This window comes from Neovison vison, chromosome 10 (assembly GCF_020171115.1).
Source record: "Neovison vison isolate M4711 chromosome 10, ASM_NN_V1, whole genome shotgun sequence".
NCBI lineage: Eukaryota > Metazoa > Chordata > Mammalia > Carnivora > Mustelidae > Neogale > Neogale vison.
In genome coordinates, this window is record NC_058100.1 from 42995977 (window position 1) to 43015203 (window position 19227).

General features: G+C 56.0%; 2 protein-coding genes across 17 annotated transcripts in view; one reads left to right on the forward strand and one right to left on the reverse strand.

Moving 5' to 3' along the window:
* Window positions 1-13148, forward strand: part of CDC42BPA (CDC42 binding protein kinase alpha) — a 310389-nt gene extending 297241 nt beyond the window's left edge. For 10 of the 16 annotated variants that reach the window (XM_044267088.1, XM_044267092.1, XM_044267089.1 and 7 more), the window contains 4 exons: window positions 2581-2766; window positions 5320-5437; window positions 8758-8915; window positions 9356-13148. In XM_044267088.1, the coding sequence (XP_044123023.1) occupies window positions 2581-2766; window positions 5320-5437; window positions 8758-8915; window positions 9356-9487 (594 nt within the window). In that variant the 3' untranslated portion in view covers window positions 9488-13148. The remainder of the gene's footprint in view (window positions 1-2580; window positions 2767-5319; window positions 5438-8757; window positions 8916-9355) is intronic. The other 6 variants (XM_044267096.1, XM_044267101.1, XM_044267099.1 and 3 more) reach the window with 1 other exon arrangement.
* A 1342-nt stretch (window positions 13149-14490) lies between these two features.
* Window positions 14491-19227, reverse strand: part of COQ8A (coenzyme Q8A) — a 35973-nt gene continuing 31236 nt past the window's right edge. The window contains exons 7-15 of the mRNA XM_044267106.1: window positions 18158-18243; window positions 17858-17998; window positions 17335-17416; window positions 17129-17222; window positions 16801-16942; window positions 16473-16580; window positions 16310-16375; window positions 15988-16074; window positions 14491-15353 (exon numbers count right to left, since the gene is read on the reverse strand). Coding sequence (XP_044123041.1) covers window positions 15063-15353; window positions 15988-16074; window positions 16310-16375; window positions 16473-16580; window positions 16801-16942; window positions 17129-17222; window positions 17335-17416; window positions 17858-17998; window positions 18158-18243 — 1097 coding nt within the window. The 3' untranslated portion in view covers window positions 14491-15062. The remainder of the gene's footprint in view (window positions 15354-15987; window positions 16075-16309; window positions 16376-16472; window positions 16581-16800; window positions 16943-17128; window positions 17223-17334; window positions 17417-17857; window positions 17999-18157; window positions 18244-19227) is intronic.

The window sequence follows — 19227 nt, forward strand, 5'->3', positions numbered from 1 at the left end:
CTGTCAAATAAATGAATAAAATCTTTTTAAAAAAAGAATAAGAATTACAGAAAATTTTTCTATACATTCTATTATCTCCCAGAAATTACAGCATTCCCTTAAGGTGGAATACTTCAGGGTTTCATTAAATATTCCTCTGCTGAGTAGCCTTCTGCCATCAGGTAAAAAACCAATTTGCTAATGTTCCAGAATTTTTTCACACCTTCATACACATAATATTTGGTCACCACACACCCTGCTGAATGAGCACAGTGAAAAGAAAGGTCAGATTTCAAACATCATAAGAACTTTTCATAACAGAGCCTCCCTCACTCCACTTTTTCTTCCTTTACCTTCTACCACTTAAAGTAAAAGAAGTCTTTTATTTATTTATTTTTGTTAACAATAATGTCTAGTCTTAATTACTGAGCTGAACAAGCTCAAACAGTGTTCCTGAAGGTTTTTCCCGCACCTGACTGCATGACATGTGGCCTTCTGTGCAACCACTTGTCCCATTAGATCCCTTGGTTTTTAGCATTTCTTGTCACCAAGAAATGCTAACCCATGACTGCCTTGTTGGCTCCTTCCATCATTGACACACGTGCTCCTCTGCCCTAGAAAGCAGGCCAGTTTTTAATATTTCTTCCAGGCCTTTCTTACCTTGTAAGCACATTTGTATTTCCAGGACAAGAAGTTGGTATACCTTTTGAAACCTGTTTCTTCGCCTTAATTTTAGTTTCACTGGCCTTCTTCCCTTTACTAGAAAGGGACGTACAAGCCGGGGCTGTTTATGGGAACCCACTTCACCACCTAACCAGTATTTCTGATACACTGTCCACCCAGACCCGTGCTTGCCTTGGGGTAGACACTGGTAAACAACACATTGGTATGCACGTCTGAAGAAAAGTAGTGATATGCATGTGTGTACCTGTGTGTATATATGCTTACTGAAAAGCTTGTGATATTTTAATATGGTCCCAGGTTTTGATATGTCCTTTCCGCTGAAGTGAAATGATCTGTTCTTTAATGAACAATTTCCAAAAATTAAGATGAATTAAATTCATCTGCCGCTAACGTGTCAGAAGGGCTGTCAGACCCCAGAGCTCCGTGCTACCGTCCGAGCGAGGAGCAGCACGTAGCCCAGACATTGTTGTGTTTTAACCCACATCAGTACTGCTTTCCTGGGACATACTTACGAGCTTAGAGAGTTTATTGAGTATCTTCGGAAGCTCTTCTGGGTACCAAAATGATACTGATAGAGGATTGTTTGCCTCATGAATGTGCAAAAGATCATCAGGCTGAGGGAGTCTGGGTCCGACAGGAGCCCTTTACACACGTGTGTGCAGGACTTAGAAGTACATACTGCGTTAGCTTCTTGAATCCTGCTAGTCGTTTGCTTTTTTTTCCATAGTGGGTGCTAGCAACAAAGGGCAGGTTTTTCTCCCATTGAATACAAGAAAAATAGTTTATCTCCGGAAGATTTGGTTTTGGCCCATGACCTACCTCCTAGCCTTTTGTCCATCCCTAGAGTTGTTCGTGAAGACCAGGTTTCTAGCTCAGTGACCCCTTAGAACTCCACAAAGTAATACTACTTCTTCAAGTCAAAGTTACATTGACATCAGTGAGTTTTTTCCTTTTTAGGTAACCTTGGAAAGCACTGGTTCACTCACATCTCTAAACCATATGTTATAGAAGAGATTTTGTTTCAGTCTTCATAAGTTACCAGCAAAGCTGGCTCATCCCAGCTCAGGAGGACATAGGTTCTGCCAGCTTTCTCCCTGCCAAGTCCTTCCCTGCCACCCCTGAACCTTCCCACGGCTGCTCTCCGGACCTGAACCATGAAAATGCGCCTCAGAGACAGGCTGGGTGCTGAGTAATCTGGGCTCCCAGTCATCGTACCTGAAAAACTAGAGTTCTCCGTTTGAAAAGCTTTGTCGGGATCTTTAGAATTACGTTATTTTAGGTTTTAGTACCCCCAGACATGGAAGGGAAGATTTTTTCCCCTTGTTAAAAACAAATGTGTTCTTTTGGATATGTACGTGGAGACAGGTTTGGGCTGCTGAGAGTCGTGTCAGTCATCAGGGTCATCCTCCGTCCCACTGTGCTCCTGTCAGAAACAAGAGCAGTAAAAACACTGGATCTGTACGTCCCAGGAAACGGTTTCCGGTTTCCACAGAAACAGCTTCATGGCACTTCTTGCGAGAGGCTGGCTGTGGAATCGCTGCTCTTTTACTTCCTTGATTTGTTGGTATGTTTTTGCCATGTTTTGATTTTATCGCCCAAGAAAATTCTGAACTAAACTCTGAAAGTCTCCTTGCAGCTCCGGAAGTCCACTTTCTGCTTCCCTGATGCAAGTAATAATAAAAATAATAATAATAATAATTTTATAAAGCAGATGATCTTTTGCACATCAGCTCTTTTGGTTACTGGCAGGAGGACTCCAAAATTTAACTCTCTAAGGCCTGAAAGTATTTCATGAAGGACGCAGTCCTGATGTGAGACGTGTCGTTTCTGCTGCATGCATGCTGTGAAATGTCACCTGTGACCATTGACTCCATTCTCATGGCCTCACGACTTCTGTTCTTTCTGTCGTTTTGTTAGCCAGGCTTCCCTTATCCATCCCCTCATCATCACTCCGGCCTGATCTCCTCTCCGATCAACTTTGAGCACATCTATCACATGACTGTTAATTCCGCTGAAAAATTTCTCTCTCCTGATTCCATAAACCCCGAGTATTCCCCGTCTCTGCGCTCTGTCCCTGGTACACCAAGCTTTATGCCTCTGAGGGTATGAACAGCCGAGTCAGGGGTTAACTTCACTAACTGTGTGCGGACCTCTAGCTGGCTTGATCAGTAACTCTGCGGGGGGTGGGGGGCGTTTTCTGAGCGTGAGTGTCGGCCTTCAGCCTGCTTCTCTTCTGCCAGACCTCGTTCTTCCTCCTCCTCCTCTTCAAGTTTGTTTTCTCTTTTGAGGAAAAACATGAAGACAGGAGGATTTCTCTCTGTTTTTAGACAGTGAAGGAGGTATTTTTATGTTTCATAGAAGATTTTTCCATCATGTTTTTCTCTTTCCAGATGCCATCATTAAATATAGCCCCTGCGTGGGTCCTTATTCTGTTTAAGCAAAAAAGGAATCCCAGAATTTTCCCATTTTTTAATAGTTCATTAGCCTAGAACTGGTTTAATTCAAAGAAAATATTTTTTCATTTAGTGGCATTCAAGTCTGTGGTAGGGCCTAGCCACAGGCTTTCTTTCCACAATAAACCCCTTTTGAGAAGCTTAAAAATCTCCCAGGTAAAAATTATAATAGTATTAAGGAGTCACAGGATAAATTGGAAAAAGATGATAATCTCACTAGTCTTTGAGGTGCTGATAGGCCTTTAATTCCAGCCAGAATCCAAGATATAACAACCAAACCAGAGAGAGAACTAGCACACAGGGGCTGCACCGGGAAGGGCGGTGGCCGGAGAGCTGGTGGCCGTTAGAAGATTGTCCACACTTCCATCAAGAAACACATACTTAGCTAACGCCTCAAGAACGTTTTCTCAAGTGCATTTTGCAAATAACATACTTGGATTCTGTCCTGCAAACCCGGGTCCCGCAGCACCCTCTGACCAGCTTTTTATTTGCATAGAAAACTGTAGGCTAAGAAGTTTATTTTTGTATTTTTGCTTGTCTTACAAAAGTACCCTAAGTTTTAATGTTTGAAATGGCATTGCCATGAAACTGTAATGTCACTGAAGTATCTTATTTGACACAATAAGATTAACGATAAAAATAAAGCTTAGTTTGCTTGGTAACAGATGGCAGGGAGTGGTTCCAGAGGAATGTTGTAGAAATTAATTGGCCAGGAGTTTTTCCGTGAAAGATGGCAGAGGTGTTCTGTAAGTCAGTCCTCTGCTAGTTAGAAACACTGTCTGTCATCTTTAAGTTTTCCCCTAATTCAAAGCGTATTGGCGCATGGAAGACACCAGCAACGGTGGTTTCCTGTCACTTTAGATGGAAGTTGGACTCCAGCTGAATGAATGGTAAACCATCTTTTGTGGGGGTTTTTTCTCACAAAACTTGTCTTCTGTGAGTCAGTTTTTCACTGCTTCAGTATTCAGAGTTACTAAACCATTGGTATATTTTTCCAGGCCCAATTTATGCCGTTTGTTCTAGGCTAGGATGCCACCAAGGTGTCGTAGGGGTTACGGCAGAAACAGTACAAATTTAAAGGGTGAAACTGACCTTCCCATCTCTGTCGATGTCTGCTCTGCTGCGCTGTGTGCGTGTCTCTGGGGTCTCAGAGGTTGCTTCTCTGTGCGTGAGTGAATGTTAGAATGCGGGCACCGTTTCAGTTTTGTTTTATTTTCTTGGAGGAAAAATAACACACCAAGAATTAAATGGACTTTGCAGACAGGATACATGAACCGAAATGGCGGCGGTTGTGTCTGCAGCCGGCCGGCTGCCTCTCAGCTGGCCCAGCTCTTTGGGATGTAGGACTGGGAGTTCTTCACGTGATACTGACGTGTGTTCTCCTGACTGCTGACCTTGGCCGGTGTTAGTTGTCTTGACACAACCTTCTCTCAGGTGTCAGCCGCCCCTCCTTCTGGTCTCAAACGTTTGGGTCCATCGAGGCAGCCAAGTGCTTTCCGTTCTCAGCCAAGTCCAGACAGCTCGTCCCCACGCCTCCTCTCTAGCCGAGTGTGGCTTTCAAAGTACTCGGGCTCACTTTTCTCTCTGGAACCCCGAACCCGTTCCATGATGTGACGGAAAACTTCTCAAACCAGGATTGCCGAGTGAGAGCATCCCGCCGGCTGTGGTGGCTCCGGACGGGCTGTCTGGGACCCAGAGCATGGCTCTGCCAGTGCGGGGGGCTGGGGTGGGGACCCCCCCCCCGCCCCCGGTGTCACGCCTACAGCATTTACTGGGGGAAAATACACTCCTCCCTGCCTTGCCTCCATGTGGCCTTATTCTGTGGAGCTAGTGGAGCCGTCCTGGTAGAAATCTCGTAGGAAGTGGAAGCTTTGCTTCCGATCTCTGCAAACGTCCATGTAATTCTGCAGTCCGCTGTCGCTCCAGCCGCTAACTTTTACTTAGCTGCTCTCACAACGAAGAGAATTTTTATGTGTTGATAACATTTCAGTATGTGTAAGGATGAGCACTTTCGCTGGGTGGGGGTGAGCTTTCTTCTGTCGGGGTGCTGAAGTTCAGGGGCCGGGGGGATCATGCTGTCCCTTGCTCTGTATCACTCTGGTCAAGGTCATTTGTTTATTGAAACCAAAGTGAGCAGTAGATGTCGCGGCAGAGAATCACTTTCTGGCTGGCTGAAGAGTTTCTCTTTGTGCTTTGTTTTCAGAACCCCCGGCCCCAGGAGAGTCGCGCGGTGTTCAGCGGCTCCGTCAGTATCCCCTCCATCACCAAATCCCGCCCTGAGCCCGGCCGCTCCATGAGCGCCAGCAGCGGCCTGTCAGCGAGTAAGTGCCGCCCGGGGGTCCCCCGCACCCCCTGCCCCGCCGTTGCCTCCCCAACGCGTGCGCGCTCCCGGGGGGGCCTAGGGAGCACACGAGCAGGCTCGTGGGGAGAAAACTTTCAGTGGAGAAAACCATCACGGGCCCCGTTCGAGCTCACGGTGCCCCCAGGAGACGGACACTTCGTACCACAAGCTGTGGTGATCGAGGCTTTGAAGGAAATAAACGGGCCGCCGACTCTGGAGGTGTAGCCGTTGGGGACGAAGTCACACTGGGGAATTAGGAGGGTCCCGGGCCCTCCCTAGGGGTGAAGCGCGGTTGGAGTCGTGTTTGACGACTTGAGAGCAGGCCGGCCCGTGCGGCTACCTGGTGGCGGCCACACAGGGACCCGCAGATAACGCACGAGCGGTGGCAGGGGCCGATCACGCAGGGTCGTGCAGAGCAAGCTGAGACATTTTTACTTTATTAGAAACGCAACCGGCAGCCTCTAAAGAATTTGAAGGAAGGAAGGACCTTTATGCAGTTTACATGTTTAAAAACATCCTCTGACTGCCAGATGGAGACTGGACACGGGGCAAGAGTGGGGCGCGCATCCCGGTGGGGCTGCCGAGTGGCCGGTGCAGGGGATAGGCCCCCGGGGACTGCGGTGGAGGGGGGAGAAGGGAGACACTCTGGGGTTAAAACAGTAAGGCCTGGTGGGGAGTTAGCTGTGGGAGGTGAGGGACAGGGAAGAGTTTCAGGTGACCCTTGGTTTCCTGCGGGAGCAGAGTGGGGTCAGGGTTCTGGAAGGTTCAAGATCATAGCCGGTGCACAGAAGGGGAGGATGTTTGTCCGGTGAACATCCAGTAGACGGCAGGTGTTCCGCTGGGGCGCAAGGAGGACAGTCTCTGTGACCAGCACCTGCGCTCATGGGGCTCGCCGTCCTTATTGTCCGCCTCTCTTCCTTCCGCCCCGAGCCTCAGCACCTCCTGCACTCTGCACAGAACCCTGGGCTCGGGGCCGAGAGAGGAAACTCTGCCCCGTGCTGGGCTTCCGCTCTGCTGTAGCAGGGAGCGACTTCGGGGAGCAGGGGGGTTACGGGGGGTTCACTGTCTGCCTGAGAGAAAGTGCCTGGCCACTAACAGCCGCCTGCCTCGGAATGAGAGGGGTGGACAGAGGCAGCGTTTGACTGATTGCAGCAATTCGAAGTTAGTCTTGTTGAATTCGGAGATCGATGGTAGTTCCTGGATCATAAGCAGGGAGCTACGTCACACACTCATCGTGGCTTCCCCAGTCAGGGGAAGATCGCTTATAGCTAAGGGCTGCTTTTCTGACACTTTCTCAAAAGCAGCATGGTGTTGGCCAAGAGCTCGATGGTTGTGAGTGGGGGGCACCCCCAGAAGTGCAGATGCGTCCATCATAACCATGTGCGGGGCTGAAGCAGGCCGCCACCTCTCCAGGAGGGCCACAGTAAGGGGCCTCTGTCCCTGCTCACTGTGCCCACCCACCAGGTCTGCACAAACCCCGCAGGCCTGGCCTCCTTGAGGAAGAGGAAGAGGAAGGCCCTCCCAGGAATCCCAAGGGGCATCTGCTGCATCAGGTGCCTCCTGCTGGCTTGGAGAACAATCCAGCTCGTCAGAAGGTTCCAGAGGACAGCTAGCTGAGAGAGACAAGAAGTAATAGGGAACCCTGTTGTCTGCCTCCAGAACCAGAAGCACAGATCTTCCAGAGCCAGACTTGGGATGGCTTCACAATGTGAAGTAAAAGCCACACGGGGATTCCCACTATGGCTCTGTCCTGCCCCCCGCCCCCAAGGAGGAGGACCCAGTCCTCCCATCAGCGGCAGGCTTGCTAGGGAGCCTGGCCTCCCCTGAGGTCACGCAGACTCAGACACCTGGCCACCTAAGCCAGCGCTCTTTAGAAGAGGCCGTGCCTGAGTGTATGGCCTCAGTCAGCCAGGACCATGGTCCTCAGACTGTCCCCACGCCCCTTTTGCTGGTCAGTCAAAATAGCCCTGCCGTCACGTGTTAACACCAGAGTGGAGGCAAGGAGACGGCAAACGGGGGGCAGCCGGGCACAGGCCCCCGTGTGCACCTGTGGGTCACACCGTGTTCTCCGCGTACCCAGGGCTGCTGTTCCCCCAGATTCCCATACGGGAGAAGCTGTTCTTGTGTCCCCAGATGGAACCGAGACTCGGAAAGGTAACAGAGCCTGCTCGAGGCCACGCAGTCAGTAAGCAGAGCAACGGAAGCCTCTGGTGGTGTGGATTTCTATTCAGAATGACAAAACTTACACAAAAATAAAATACCGTTTCCGTGACACTGAAGCAGGCGCTGGATGAGGTGCGCCTTCAGGAAGGCCGTGACCCAAGGACCCAGAAGAGTCCCCTCAGCAAAGTAAGGCGCGCTGGCGGCCGTGAAGAGCAGCATGTGTCTAGTGAGAGACCCTGCGCGGCAGGCGCTGGCGGCAGCTTCCCGGGGAGCAGGAGGGCGAGCCCCTGGCTCCAAGCCTGAGGTGCATTCCAGAATCCCCACAAGAGGCTTGCACAGGGACCTCTGAAGTTCTGCCACAATAATGCCCAGGCACGGGCATTCCCAAGCTCCACGACATGTGCCCGGTGTCCACGCGGCATTGGGAGCTGGGGTAGGAGTCATTACGGTGACACGCGGGCCGCCTGCAGCCGAGGGGCCCGGAGGGAAGCGGCCAGGAGGCCCCGAGCACAGGCGTGTCAGGCAGGTTCCTGTCCGCGTAGATGAGCACCCCACGTGTCCGTGGTCGTGAGGTACTTGAGGTGCTCGACACGGTCCTCTTGACGCTAGTACTGAATTCTTAGTGTGAAAACACAGTCTGGATCCTGTGTGAAAACCTCAGCAGCCTCTTTAGACCCATGGTCTTAATATGGAAGCTCAGGAGGATTAAAATGTTTTTTAAGCAAAAGCTTAAGGAGGAATACTGAGAGCTTTATATAGGTACGGACAATTCCCCAGTATTTCCAAGGGATTTTTGTCATCCTTTTCCCTCCTCCGAGTGGTGCTGGCCCCTCCTTTGGGTGCCTCAGCTCTGAGACCAAACTAGAGTAGAAATTTGAAGAAACTCACCTCACTTTTGTATTCAAATACCAGGCTTTTTTCCCCGTGGAATGAAAATGCTTCTCTTGTGTCCCTTTACTTTTCATGCAAATTTTCCAGCAGTGAAGTGATGGCTGCAGAGGCCAGTGGCCTTGAGAAACGGTGTCCCTCAGCGGCTGGCCCCAGGGTCAGCCCAGGTCTCCCCAGTCCGTGCGCTTTCTACAGGGCTGTCCCCTTGTCTGTCCGCGTGTGAAGCCTCACCTGAGTGCCGTCCCGCAGGGTCCTCTGCACAGAACGGCAGCGCGTTAAAGAGAGAATTCTCCGGAGGAAGCTACAATGCCAAGTGGCAGCCCATGCCCTCCCCGTCAGAGGGCTCCTTGTCTTCCGGAGGCATGGACCAGGGAAGTGACGCCCCGGCCAGGGACTTCGACGGAGAGGTGAGTGGGGTGTGGGCAGCATCAGCGTCTGATCCGGAGAAGTCCTGTGTAGGACTCGTGCCCTTACCGAAGTGATGCCACCACCTCAAGAGTGGCCTCCGCTGCAGCCAGGGGTCATGACTCAGGGACACACTTGGCAGGAGGCGGGTTGTGGCGGTGGGGGAGGTCCGGCATGGCTGGTCGCCTGGGCTGCGCACTACACTATGGCACAGATGTTCTAACAGCTTCTGTGACAGGGACCCACATTTCAAAGTCCTACAGAAAGGGCTGAACATTGGCTATATTCTCTGCCCTTTATTGGCCTCAGGAAAGGGGCTTCGTTAGCGACAGTAGACCGCTCACACCAGCTTACTTGCTCGGGGTGGCCGCAGGTCACCTGTGCGGGGCTGAGCCCCTCCCGTGCCTCTCCGTCTCACGAACGTCCTCTCGGGGCCCCACAGGACTCGGATTCCCCGAGGCACTCCACAGCTTCCAACAGCTCCAACCTGAGCAGCCCGCCCAGCCCAGTGTCGCCCCGGAAGACCAAGAGCCTCTCCTTGGAGAGCACCGACCGCGGGAGCTGGGACCCGTGAGTGGCTTCGGCGCTCAGAGCGGACGCCAGAGCAGCTTCTCCCTCTCGGCCCCTCCACTGCCCTGTCTCCACGTCCATCCCCCGCCCCTGCCTGGAAGGCCCAGGGCCGGTGGCAAGAGCAGGGTGGGGGCTCGGGGACGCGGACGATCGCACCTGCAGCCCAGCTCCCTGCACCCCCGCCCCCCGACGTAACAGCAGCAACCATCAAGGCAGACTTCCCCTGAACAGCTTCGATGAGTATCGATTCCATTTCATACACTCAGAGTCGCTTCCCATCATCGTGTCCCCCTCCCGAAGGTAGCTCGAGTAGACAGACCTCGCAGACGTGCGCGGGAAGAGCGTCAGGCAGACTGGTTTCCACGGCAGAGTCTCGGCGCCCCGGGCAGTGTGCGGGTCCCCCCGCCGGCCCGCGCCCTCCTCCAGCGCCCACAGCCAATGTCGACCTGATCGTTGCCAGTAAATCCTTATTCACTAAAACAGTGCATATTTTACTACAATACAGAGTTTAAATAAGTACACAAATGTAGAGGTTAAATACTGAATGTATATAGTAAAAAGAAGCATCTTGTATTCAGCAAAAGATGGATTCCTATATAAGAGAGAGATCATTTAATTTAAAGAAATGTGTTGTTTCTCGTCTGTTTTCCAGCTAAGTAATTTAAAGGGTAGGAAGGCCTCAAGCTGACATTCTAGACCTCGGTAGATGGAGAGCTCGAAGAGTCAGAGTTCCCTCTCTGGTCACGGCCACAGTCCCCGGGGGCTTTGGGAAAACATTCCGAAACCCGGTCCAGCCGCTCCGGGCTGCGGCCCGAGCCCAGGCTCAAACCCTGGAAGCCTCTTCAGCAGCAGCATCAACAGGCAAATTTACTTCCAGGTCTTTCGGTAGCAGTAGAATTTGAACCACACTCCTCAGTTTTTACTGTATTTTGGTATCTCCTGCAGATGAATGTAGAAACGTGATCACCTCCCGGCCCCTCCGCTGAAAGCGCGCAAGGGAAGTTGTGGCTTCTGAAGGTCCCTGAAACGCTTCCTATAGGTCCTTTCCCCGGGGGCTGACCCTGTTTCTCCCTGCATTGCCTCAAGGTGTCCTCGCCCCGGCCCCCCTCAGAGAAGCCTGAGAGTTTAATTACCAAATAATAGAAAACCTCAAATGCAAGGACTTGAACAGCCTTAACCAAATACTCTTTCCCGCCCCAGTGGCAAACAGAAGCCGGGGCTGCCAGGCAGGGGCCCCCACGGCACCCCTGCTGTTCCCGCCGAAGCGAGCGCACACCCCGGAGGCCCGCAGTCCTTCACAGTTAGTTCCCAGTTAAGCACATGAGCAGAGAAAGAGAAATAAAAATATCTCATGGGAGTAAAGAGAATCTGGCTCGCTTCCTTTTTATCTAAATTTCTCTGAGAACTAGCAGTGAGCGCACTCGGCTTCGGTGAGCGTGAACCGTGTCCCCCTGTGGCGCCTCCTTCTCAGTCCCTGAGGCCCGGCGCGGGGAGGGAGGACCCACGGGGCCGCCTGTGCACGCGGACGACTGCCCATCCTCTCTCCAGCTTTACGCTTTAGGGAAAGGCGGGTGAGATGGGGTTTGGTCACCAAGGATCAGACCTTGAGCTTGGTACCTCCCGAGGACCCCGTAGCCCTGAGAACTTGGCACTTTGCTGAGGCGAGGGAAGCCCGCCACCAAGGGCCTGTGGTCAGCTGCCTCCTGTCCTCCTGACCCTCCCTGGCCCCTCTCCTCTCCCCTCCCTGGCTTCCCAGCCCTGAGTCCCAGGACTCCGCACTAAGCCATTCGTTGAAGCTTTGACAACTACGTGTGGGTTTGTGTTGCCTGTAGGTGCTTATTTTCCAGAGGATGCTTTTAGGATCCAAGCGTCCACCTGCCTGAGGTGCAGAGAACACTGCAGTGAGTCACAGCAGAAAGGAGAGAGCCCCCAAAGATGGTGATGACCCAGGGACCCTGGCACTTTCCGGTAGGTCCCTAGTAGTCGTGAGTCGTCATAGAGCAGCCCCGGATTGGACCCATCCTGACGGCAGGAGTTTGGAGGAGAAACAGTGCCACGGGGAGCCGCTCGGGGCGGGGGGCGGGGAGCGGCTCTTCCTGCGATAATGACCCTTCTGGGCTTATCCCCTCTCAGGTACGAAGCAGTTACCAGCAGAAGCTTCTGAGAAGAATGGTCTGGAAAAGGCAGGGAATGGGTACCAGGGAAACAGGAAACCTGCTGATGGTTCAGAGGGGTCAGGAGCCAAGATCAGGGAGGAAGTACTGCTGCCCCAAGTCCTGTTCTCTTCTCTTGCGGGACCTTTTAAAATCACACCCGGCAGCAGGCGCACGTTTCATCGTAGGAAGGACAGACCAGTGAGACGTTTCTCGGCTAGTCCGCGTGTGTTGGTACTTGGTGCTATGTATGTGCAGCCAATTTGTTGTCTACCCTTGAATTCTAACTACGTCGTGTGTGCTCTGGGTATCTAAAAATTATATATATACACATACATTTCTTTTTGCCAAAAACAAAAGCCTTCCTCCTCGTCAAGTGCTCGCTCAAGTAAATTTCACTCTCGGGGTTCTCGGCCCATGCACACAGGCTGCGTCAGCGACGCGCGCCCGCTCCCGGGAGCACGTGGGAAGGGTCGGGGCCGCCGCTGGAAGGGCCCGCCTGGTCGGTTTCCCACGCGGTCCTCATACCCAGGCTTCTGGGAAGAATCTGAAATCCCTGTTATGTTTACAGCAACAATCTGTCGTTCCTGGCCGGCTCTCAGCCTCCCTCTGCCTTCCGTATGGTTAGGGTCCTGTCATTCTGCTACTCAGTGGCCGCGTCCACTTCTGTGAAAGCCCGGCTGCACTTCTGTGCATCTCGGGTCTCCTCCAGAAGAGCCCGGGAGGGCGCGGCGGGCATCGCCAACGCCCGGCATGGCAGGGCCATCTGTCCGTCCGTGGCGGTAGTCACTCAGGCTGCGGCCTCCCGGCTGGGCAGACAGGGAAGCAGGCGGGCCCCCGCGCGCCCCGGCCCGGCCCCCGGGTGAGTAGGTAAGCTGCATGACCGATCGCTGCGCCCGGTAGACCTCTTGCCTTGCTCTGACTCGATCACGAGTCCAGATTCTCCGCAGAGTCCTTCTGGATCAGGGGGCCGGCTTCCGCTGGAGTCTTCGGCCCCTTAGCGCTGGCCAGTGGGCCTGCCCTTCCCCCTTTCCCAGGGACGAGTGCCACACGCGAGGAGCCGCGTCACTTATGGGGGCGACTGACGAGAACAAACCTGGAAACTTCATGAGACAAATTTACCTGCTTTTTTATTTGATAGTGTAATAACATTTATTTTATAAATTTTTTAGGGTTTTTTCCTCATTGTAATATTATTGTACAGTTTTGCATGGCCTAGGTGTAATCATTTTTTTTTGTTTAGAATATAATGCTGACAAATCTGTGTATGGAAGGGAAACATACTGCTTTGGCCTATTTCCTTTTGTTCGGTTTTATGCCCTCGATGTCTTAGGGAGGTTTATAAGCGATTCTCTGCTACCAGACAATGGTGTGGATTCTTTTGCACAGAAATATTTAAGGTGGGATAGTCAAAAATGTAACAAGACTCCTCGCCAATATTTTACGTCGGTATCACTTAATATTAACCAGAATTTGATGTATTGCAATAAAACAGGGAGCTGTTAGACCTGACGGTCTTGTCTTTCTTTCCCTGATGGAAAGGTCTGAGCCGCGGAGGAAAGGTGACTGACTCTTCTCGTCTTCCTAGATCCTGCTTCCTGCCAGGCCCCCTCCTCATCCAGTGCCCGCCTTAGCCTGCGGAAGGACGCGGGAGTAGTTTAACCGGGGACTTGTCCTAGTTCCACCCCATAGCTCAGGTAAGGGCGGCATTCCGTTCTCGTCCGGCCAGCATTTCCAGAACGCGCAGCAGGCCATGAGTGAGGCCTGGCCTGCTCTGTGTGTACCTGCCCCGCGGGGGACCCTCTGCACAGCCAGACACCCCCCAGCCCCCACCCGCCGGCTGTCGCATCTGCTTGCTCAGACCAGACGGCAGGCTGGTTTGCTTCTGCTGTTCGCGGGCCAGCGTCTCTGCTCTCGTCCCCGACTTGGTCAGAACCGCCCGTCTGGGGAAGCGCGGCCAGCCCGTACCAGAGGCGATCCGAAGCCGGCTGCACCAGGTTACCCTGAAGCCCCCTCCCTGGTTCCGAGTCACACGCGATGACCTTCCTGACCTTTCTTGGCGGGTCACTGCTCTGTCAGAGCGCCTTGCGGGAGAGACAGTAGCGCGGCAGGTGAGCATGAGCTTAGCTCTCCGTTAAAGGCCAGTGAAAGCTTCCACTTTGCGGGCTTTGTGGCCACTCTTGTGGCCTCACATGGCCTTAGTGTGGAAACAAATGAACACAGCTGTGTCCCCAGGTGACTTGTACACGTAGATAGAGGGCCCGACCATGGACCAGTTTGCCGACTCTTGGGGAGCAGAGAGGGAGCTCGGGCCGTGTGGCTGCCCTCCCCGTTCCAGGTCCTGAGTCCAGGATCCCGACCTTCAGCAGCCACATTGCTCCTGAACCCTGCCAGCCCCCGAATGTCCCAAAAGGCAGAATATATGTAAAAAATGCACAAAAACGGCCTTCCAAAGGGCCGTGACTGCTCTGACAAGGGTTCAGAACAGGTGGCATCAGGCGCCAGGCCCCCAGCTGCTGTCACGGACACCAGTCAGACCTCCCTTCCCGTCCTGGAGCGGTGTCCTTCACCCCCTGGCGTCCTTCACCCCCTGGTGCACCGGTCAGGGGGTCCCGTGGCAGGGCTCCCCGACGCCCACGCTAGTTTGCTGCGGGGAGGCATCCCCCAGCCGCAGCCTCTCCCCCTGGGAAGCAGGCCAGGCACTTGGCTCTTCCGCATGTGCTGCCCCCCACCCCGGAAAGGAATTTGGGCTGAGTGTCCAAATGCATCTAGAGGTGGCCTGGAGTGTGACATGACCTCGGGCAGCTCAGCGCCCACTGAGTGTAGAGAAATTCACACCACAATGCTAAGAGGGTGCGTTTTTGTCTTTTTTAATATTGAAACAAATCAGACAATTACAAGAATTGTACAAAAATTAACAGCCTGTGGTGACCTCTCGGGTCTAACCAGGTGACACTGGCACAGTCATCTTTTTCCATGAAAGCCCCTGGGCCTGGAGGGGGCAAGAGGGGCCTCCACACACTGACGTCTAGCATGGACTGCTCCTGACCCCTTCCACAGGTCCAGAAACTTCCACTTGTCCAGAGGGCACAGCCCAGCCTAAGAGCAGGCGGGGCTCATGCAGGGAAGCAGTGCTTGTGGGCACCGCTCGGAGACAGGCTGGAACAGAGGGCACAAAACACAATCTCCTAGAATCACACAAGCCTCATCCTCTACGTGCGTCCAATAACATCCAACAAGGCTTCTCCGTATTTCTGGGGGCAGGGATCCCCCGGCAGGCCCGCCCCCACCCCCGCTAGCGTTCACAGGACGGAAACCGCCCGCTGACAAGGACGGGAACCTGCCGTCGGGTCTCTGCTCCGTACAGAGGCTGCGCACACACCAGGCAGCGTGCCTGGGGAGCCGGGGCGCCGGCGGGCGCCGGGCTCAAGCGGAGGGCCGCGCCGCCTGCCGCTGGTAGTTGCTGTAGGCCTCCTCGAACATGGCCTTGCAGGGGAAGCGGGCCTTCAGCTTGGAGCAGATGAGGAAGGAGCCCCCCATCTTCCTGTGCAGGGAGTAGGTCTCCTCGGGGGGCGGGATGAGCCGGTGCTTCAGCATGATGGGGATCAGGTTGTGGATCTTCTCGGTGGTGCTCTGCGTGCCGAAGTCGAAGGGCTCCTCCGAGGCGAAGGCCTCTCCCAGGATGAGGATGGCGTCCAGGTGGGCGTCCTCCATGGCCTGGAGGGGGGCGCAGGGGGTGGGTGGGAGCTCTCCCAGCAGGCGGCGTTGAAGGAGAGAGGCTCAGGGGGGCATCTGAGCATTAAACTGACGTGACAGGCCCCGCACCCGGCCAGGGGAGCCCGCTGTGCGCCTGGGGCTGGGGGAGGCCGGATGGGCGGGGCCCGGGCCCAACATGGGGGCTGAAGCCAGACGCCTGGAGGCTTGGCTGTGGCCTGTGCACCCTTCTTGGGGGAGAAAGGGAAAGGGCTGCTCTCGGGGAATTCCAGTGCCAGTTCAGGGCACAGGAACACAGACTGGCACCACCCATTTAAAGCGCTTAAGACCCAGCTCCAGCCCCTGCCGGGCCACCCAGACCTCGGAAGGGGGGCGGGGCTGTGCCATCCGCCCACGCTCACCGAGCCCCAGCTCCAGAGGTACTGGTCTGCAAGAGGGGTGCCCGCCTCCCGACCCTCCCCAAGGCTCCACTCATGCCCTCACCCCACCACGCCCAGGACCTCGGTGGAGGAGGGGTCAACGGAGGCCTGAGGAGAGGCCTCGAGGGCACCAGTCAAGGTCTGGGGGAAAGCAGCCCACTGCCCACCCTCCCCACACACGGGGGTCTGTGGAGCCCAAGAGGCCGTGGGGAGCTGACCTTGACCTCATAGCCAGTGAGGAACTTCATCTCGATGGACTTCTTCAGCACCGCCTCCCTGTCCCTGTCGGCAGCTGCCCTGATGATCTGGACGGACACCCGGGAGGACCGTGAGCAGCAGGGGAGGAGGTGCTCCCGGGCGGCCAGGGAGCCCAGTGGCCTACCCCCCACCCTTGTCCCCTTTGCTCCTTCCAAGCCCCCCGGCCTGTGAGCCCAACAGTCCTCCTCTTCACCCACAGTCACTGGGGGTGGGGCACAGCAGCCCCGTCATTCCCCACTCCTAGTGTCCCCAAGCTGACCCCAGGCCCCAGCGCCGGCCAACCTGAATGTAGAGGTCGGTGAAGGATCGGTCGTATTCCCGAGTCGCCCCGAAGTCCAGAAGAGCCACCTGGGAAGGGGCAACACCTCAGAGGTTTAGCCTGGTGAAGGGGGCTGAGACCCCCGATCGCAGAGACCCCTCTCCCAGGCAGTTCCCACGGGCTCACCTTGTGCAACTGAGGGTCATAGAAGAAGTTGGACCAGTTGGGGTCCGTCTGCATGAAATGGAACTCGAACAGCTCCCTCAGGCACAGGACCAGGATGTTGTAGCAGATCTGGGGGAGAGGGCGGGGCAGACCCGGTCACGGCAGTGGTAGGCCAAGTCGGGGCCTGGGGAACCCCCTCCCATCCTTCCCGCTCCTCGGGTCGCCCCACCCACTGCCCACACGGGGACTCCTGCTCCAGGTTTTCCCCGGCAGGGGGAACGCAACAGCCCTCTCTGTCCCCTTCATCCCCACAAGGCCACTCGGGGCCCAAGACCACGGTCACACACACCTCGTTCCGGATCTCCTGGCTCAGCCCCTCCGCCTGGTCCAGGGGGAAGCCAGACACCAGCTCTGTGGTCAGCACATGGGGGCTGCACAGCTCATCCACGATCTCGGGCACGTAGAAGAAGGGGTGGTCCTTTAGCAGCTCCCTGGTGGGCAGTTGGGGGTCACACCTGGCACCAGAGCCTCCCCCGCATCCCGGGGATGCCACTGGGCCATGATCATCGCCACCCACCCTTCAGAGCCACGGGGGCCTTCACCACCCTCTCCAGGGGCCTACGACCTCGAGCAGCCCCCTTGTGTCCCCTGTGGGAGCCACTAGCCATGAGCCACACCTGAACTTGCGGGCGCAGGCGGCCTCCCGCTGGTAGTCACACTCCAGGGCCAACTCCCGCCTCAGCACGTCAATCAGGTGCTCGGGGAACAGGCCTGCGCCAGGGAGGAGGATGTCAGCGGGGGCTGAGGGCTCCCCAGGGTCGCTCCCGTGGGTCCCCAGAGCCCGTCCCACATGCCTGCCCTTGACCCGCAGCCGGTGTCGGACCTTCGGGAAGCACGTTGCTCATGTTCAGCACGGCCATGAGGTTGTTGACGTCACTGTTGATGCTCTGGGCCACGCCGGGGTACTGTGGGCGGAGCAGAGGGGTCTCGGGCAGGCAGGGCCGGGCCATGCAGGGGAGCCCTGCTCTCCCAGCCCAGTCCCCCCCAGACCCCATACTCGGGCAAGTGACAGATAGGACGCTACGATGCTACCAGAACCCCCCCCCAGGTCCCCTCATGACTTCTTTCTCCCCGTCCCTGCCCCCAGCAGCCAGAGTCCCCCCCCCGCCCCCCAGCAGATGCTTGCTAGTCCCCTGGCCCCGCCCGCACTAAGCTCGCAGGGGGGCCATTCTACCCACGCGCGCTCAGCAGGTCCTTCCCGGGTCCGGTGCTGAGCAGACCCAGGCATTGCCCCGGAGACGGGGGGTGCGCGCGGGGGTGCAGGGTGCAGAGGCCCCAACCCTGCAGGGCCTCAGCCGGGCCCTCCGCAGCTCCCCCGGGCGTGGATGCACACACCGGCTGCCTACCTGGATCTTCATGGCCACCTCGCGGCCACCCTTCATGCGAGCCAGGTGCACCTGCCCGATGGAGGCAGCCGCGAAGGGCCTCTCCTCGAAGTACTCCAGCTTGTCCCGCCAGCCGGGGCCCAGATCATTGTTAAGCGTTTTCTGGTGAGAGGGGTCAGGGAGGGCCATGAGTACAGCCCGTGTGCAGGACGCCCTGAAAAGCACCCCAGGCTGCCCCCTCCTACAGGCTGCCGCAGCCCAGAGCACAGGGGAGGGGCAGAGAACCCAGACACCCATCCCCCCCAGGCCCCATCCACTCACTGTCATCTGCTTCAATGGCATGAAGTCCGCGCTCTGCCTCACCCGCTCGAAGATCTTGGCCAGGTGGGGGTTGATGAAAGCATCATCTAGAAGGTACCAGAAATTAGCAGAGGGCTAACCCCTCAGAGAGCAGGCGCAGGGGTCAGGAGCAGAGCAGCCCCCTCCATGGCCCCCGGGGCCATGGATAGAGGCTCCAGGGAGGGCACAGGGCCACGGGCCAGGCTGCGCACACTCCAGACGCAACACAGCCAACAACGCAGGCCAGAGCCAGCCTCTCCCCAGGGCGCGGAGGGCATCTGCGCACCCCAAGGGCCCCAGCGTGGGGCAGCAGGGGCTGCGGCTCACTAACGCACCCAGGGACCTGAGAAAATGGATTTCTTAGAAATAACAGGCAAAGCTTTTTAGGGTTACAGAAGGAGCAAATTTCAGAAATAAAGCAGAGTCAGATCCCAGACACACCCAGAACCTGGCCACCTACAGAGAACCGTTGTTTTTCCCTTCGGACCTTATGCCTAATGTGCTGCTTTGGAGCCGTGGTGGCTCTGCCCAAGGCCGCTCCGGTCAGCTTTCCTCCCGCAGTGGTGGCCCACAGTGGGAGTGCGGCTACAGTGGCAGTGGCAGTGTTCCAAAACGATTTGCCACAAACCATGGGCAGGAGCACCACGTCCTGCACACAAGTCCCGTAAGCTGACGCCCTGGCTCCCTGCTGCCCGCTCTGGGCTGCTCCCATGTGTCTGGGCCCCCGAGGAGGCCTCCGGGCAGCCGGGCGTGCATCTCTGACCCTGGCCGTGGGAGGAGTCACCACGTGGGGGTCGTGGGCTCAGACACACCCCGCCTGCCCTGGGAATTAACTCTATCCCACACCCTCCCAGGAGCCCCGCTGCACATCCGCAAGGGGACTTGTCTTCAAACCCCCTCCCCTGCAGGAGCCAGGCCTCTGGGGCACCCCCACCGTGGCCCCCGGCCCTTCTGCTCAGCCACTCATCCCGGCCTTCCCTGCCGAGGCCCACGCACCCCGTGTCCCCAGCATCCTGCCACAACAGGCCTGCGGCCGCCCCCCAGCACCCACA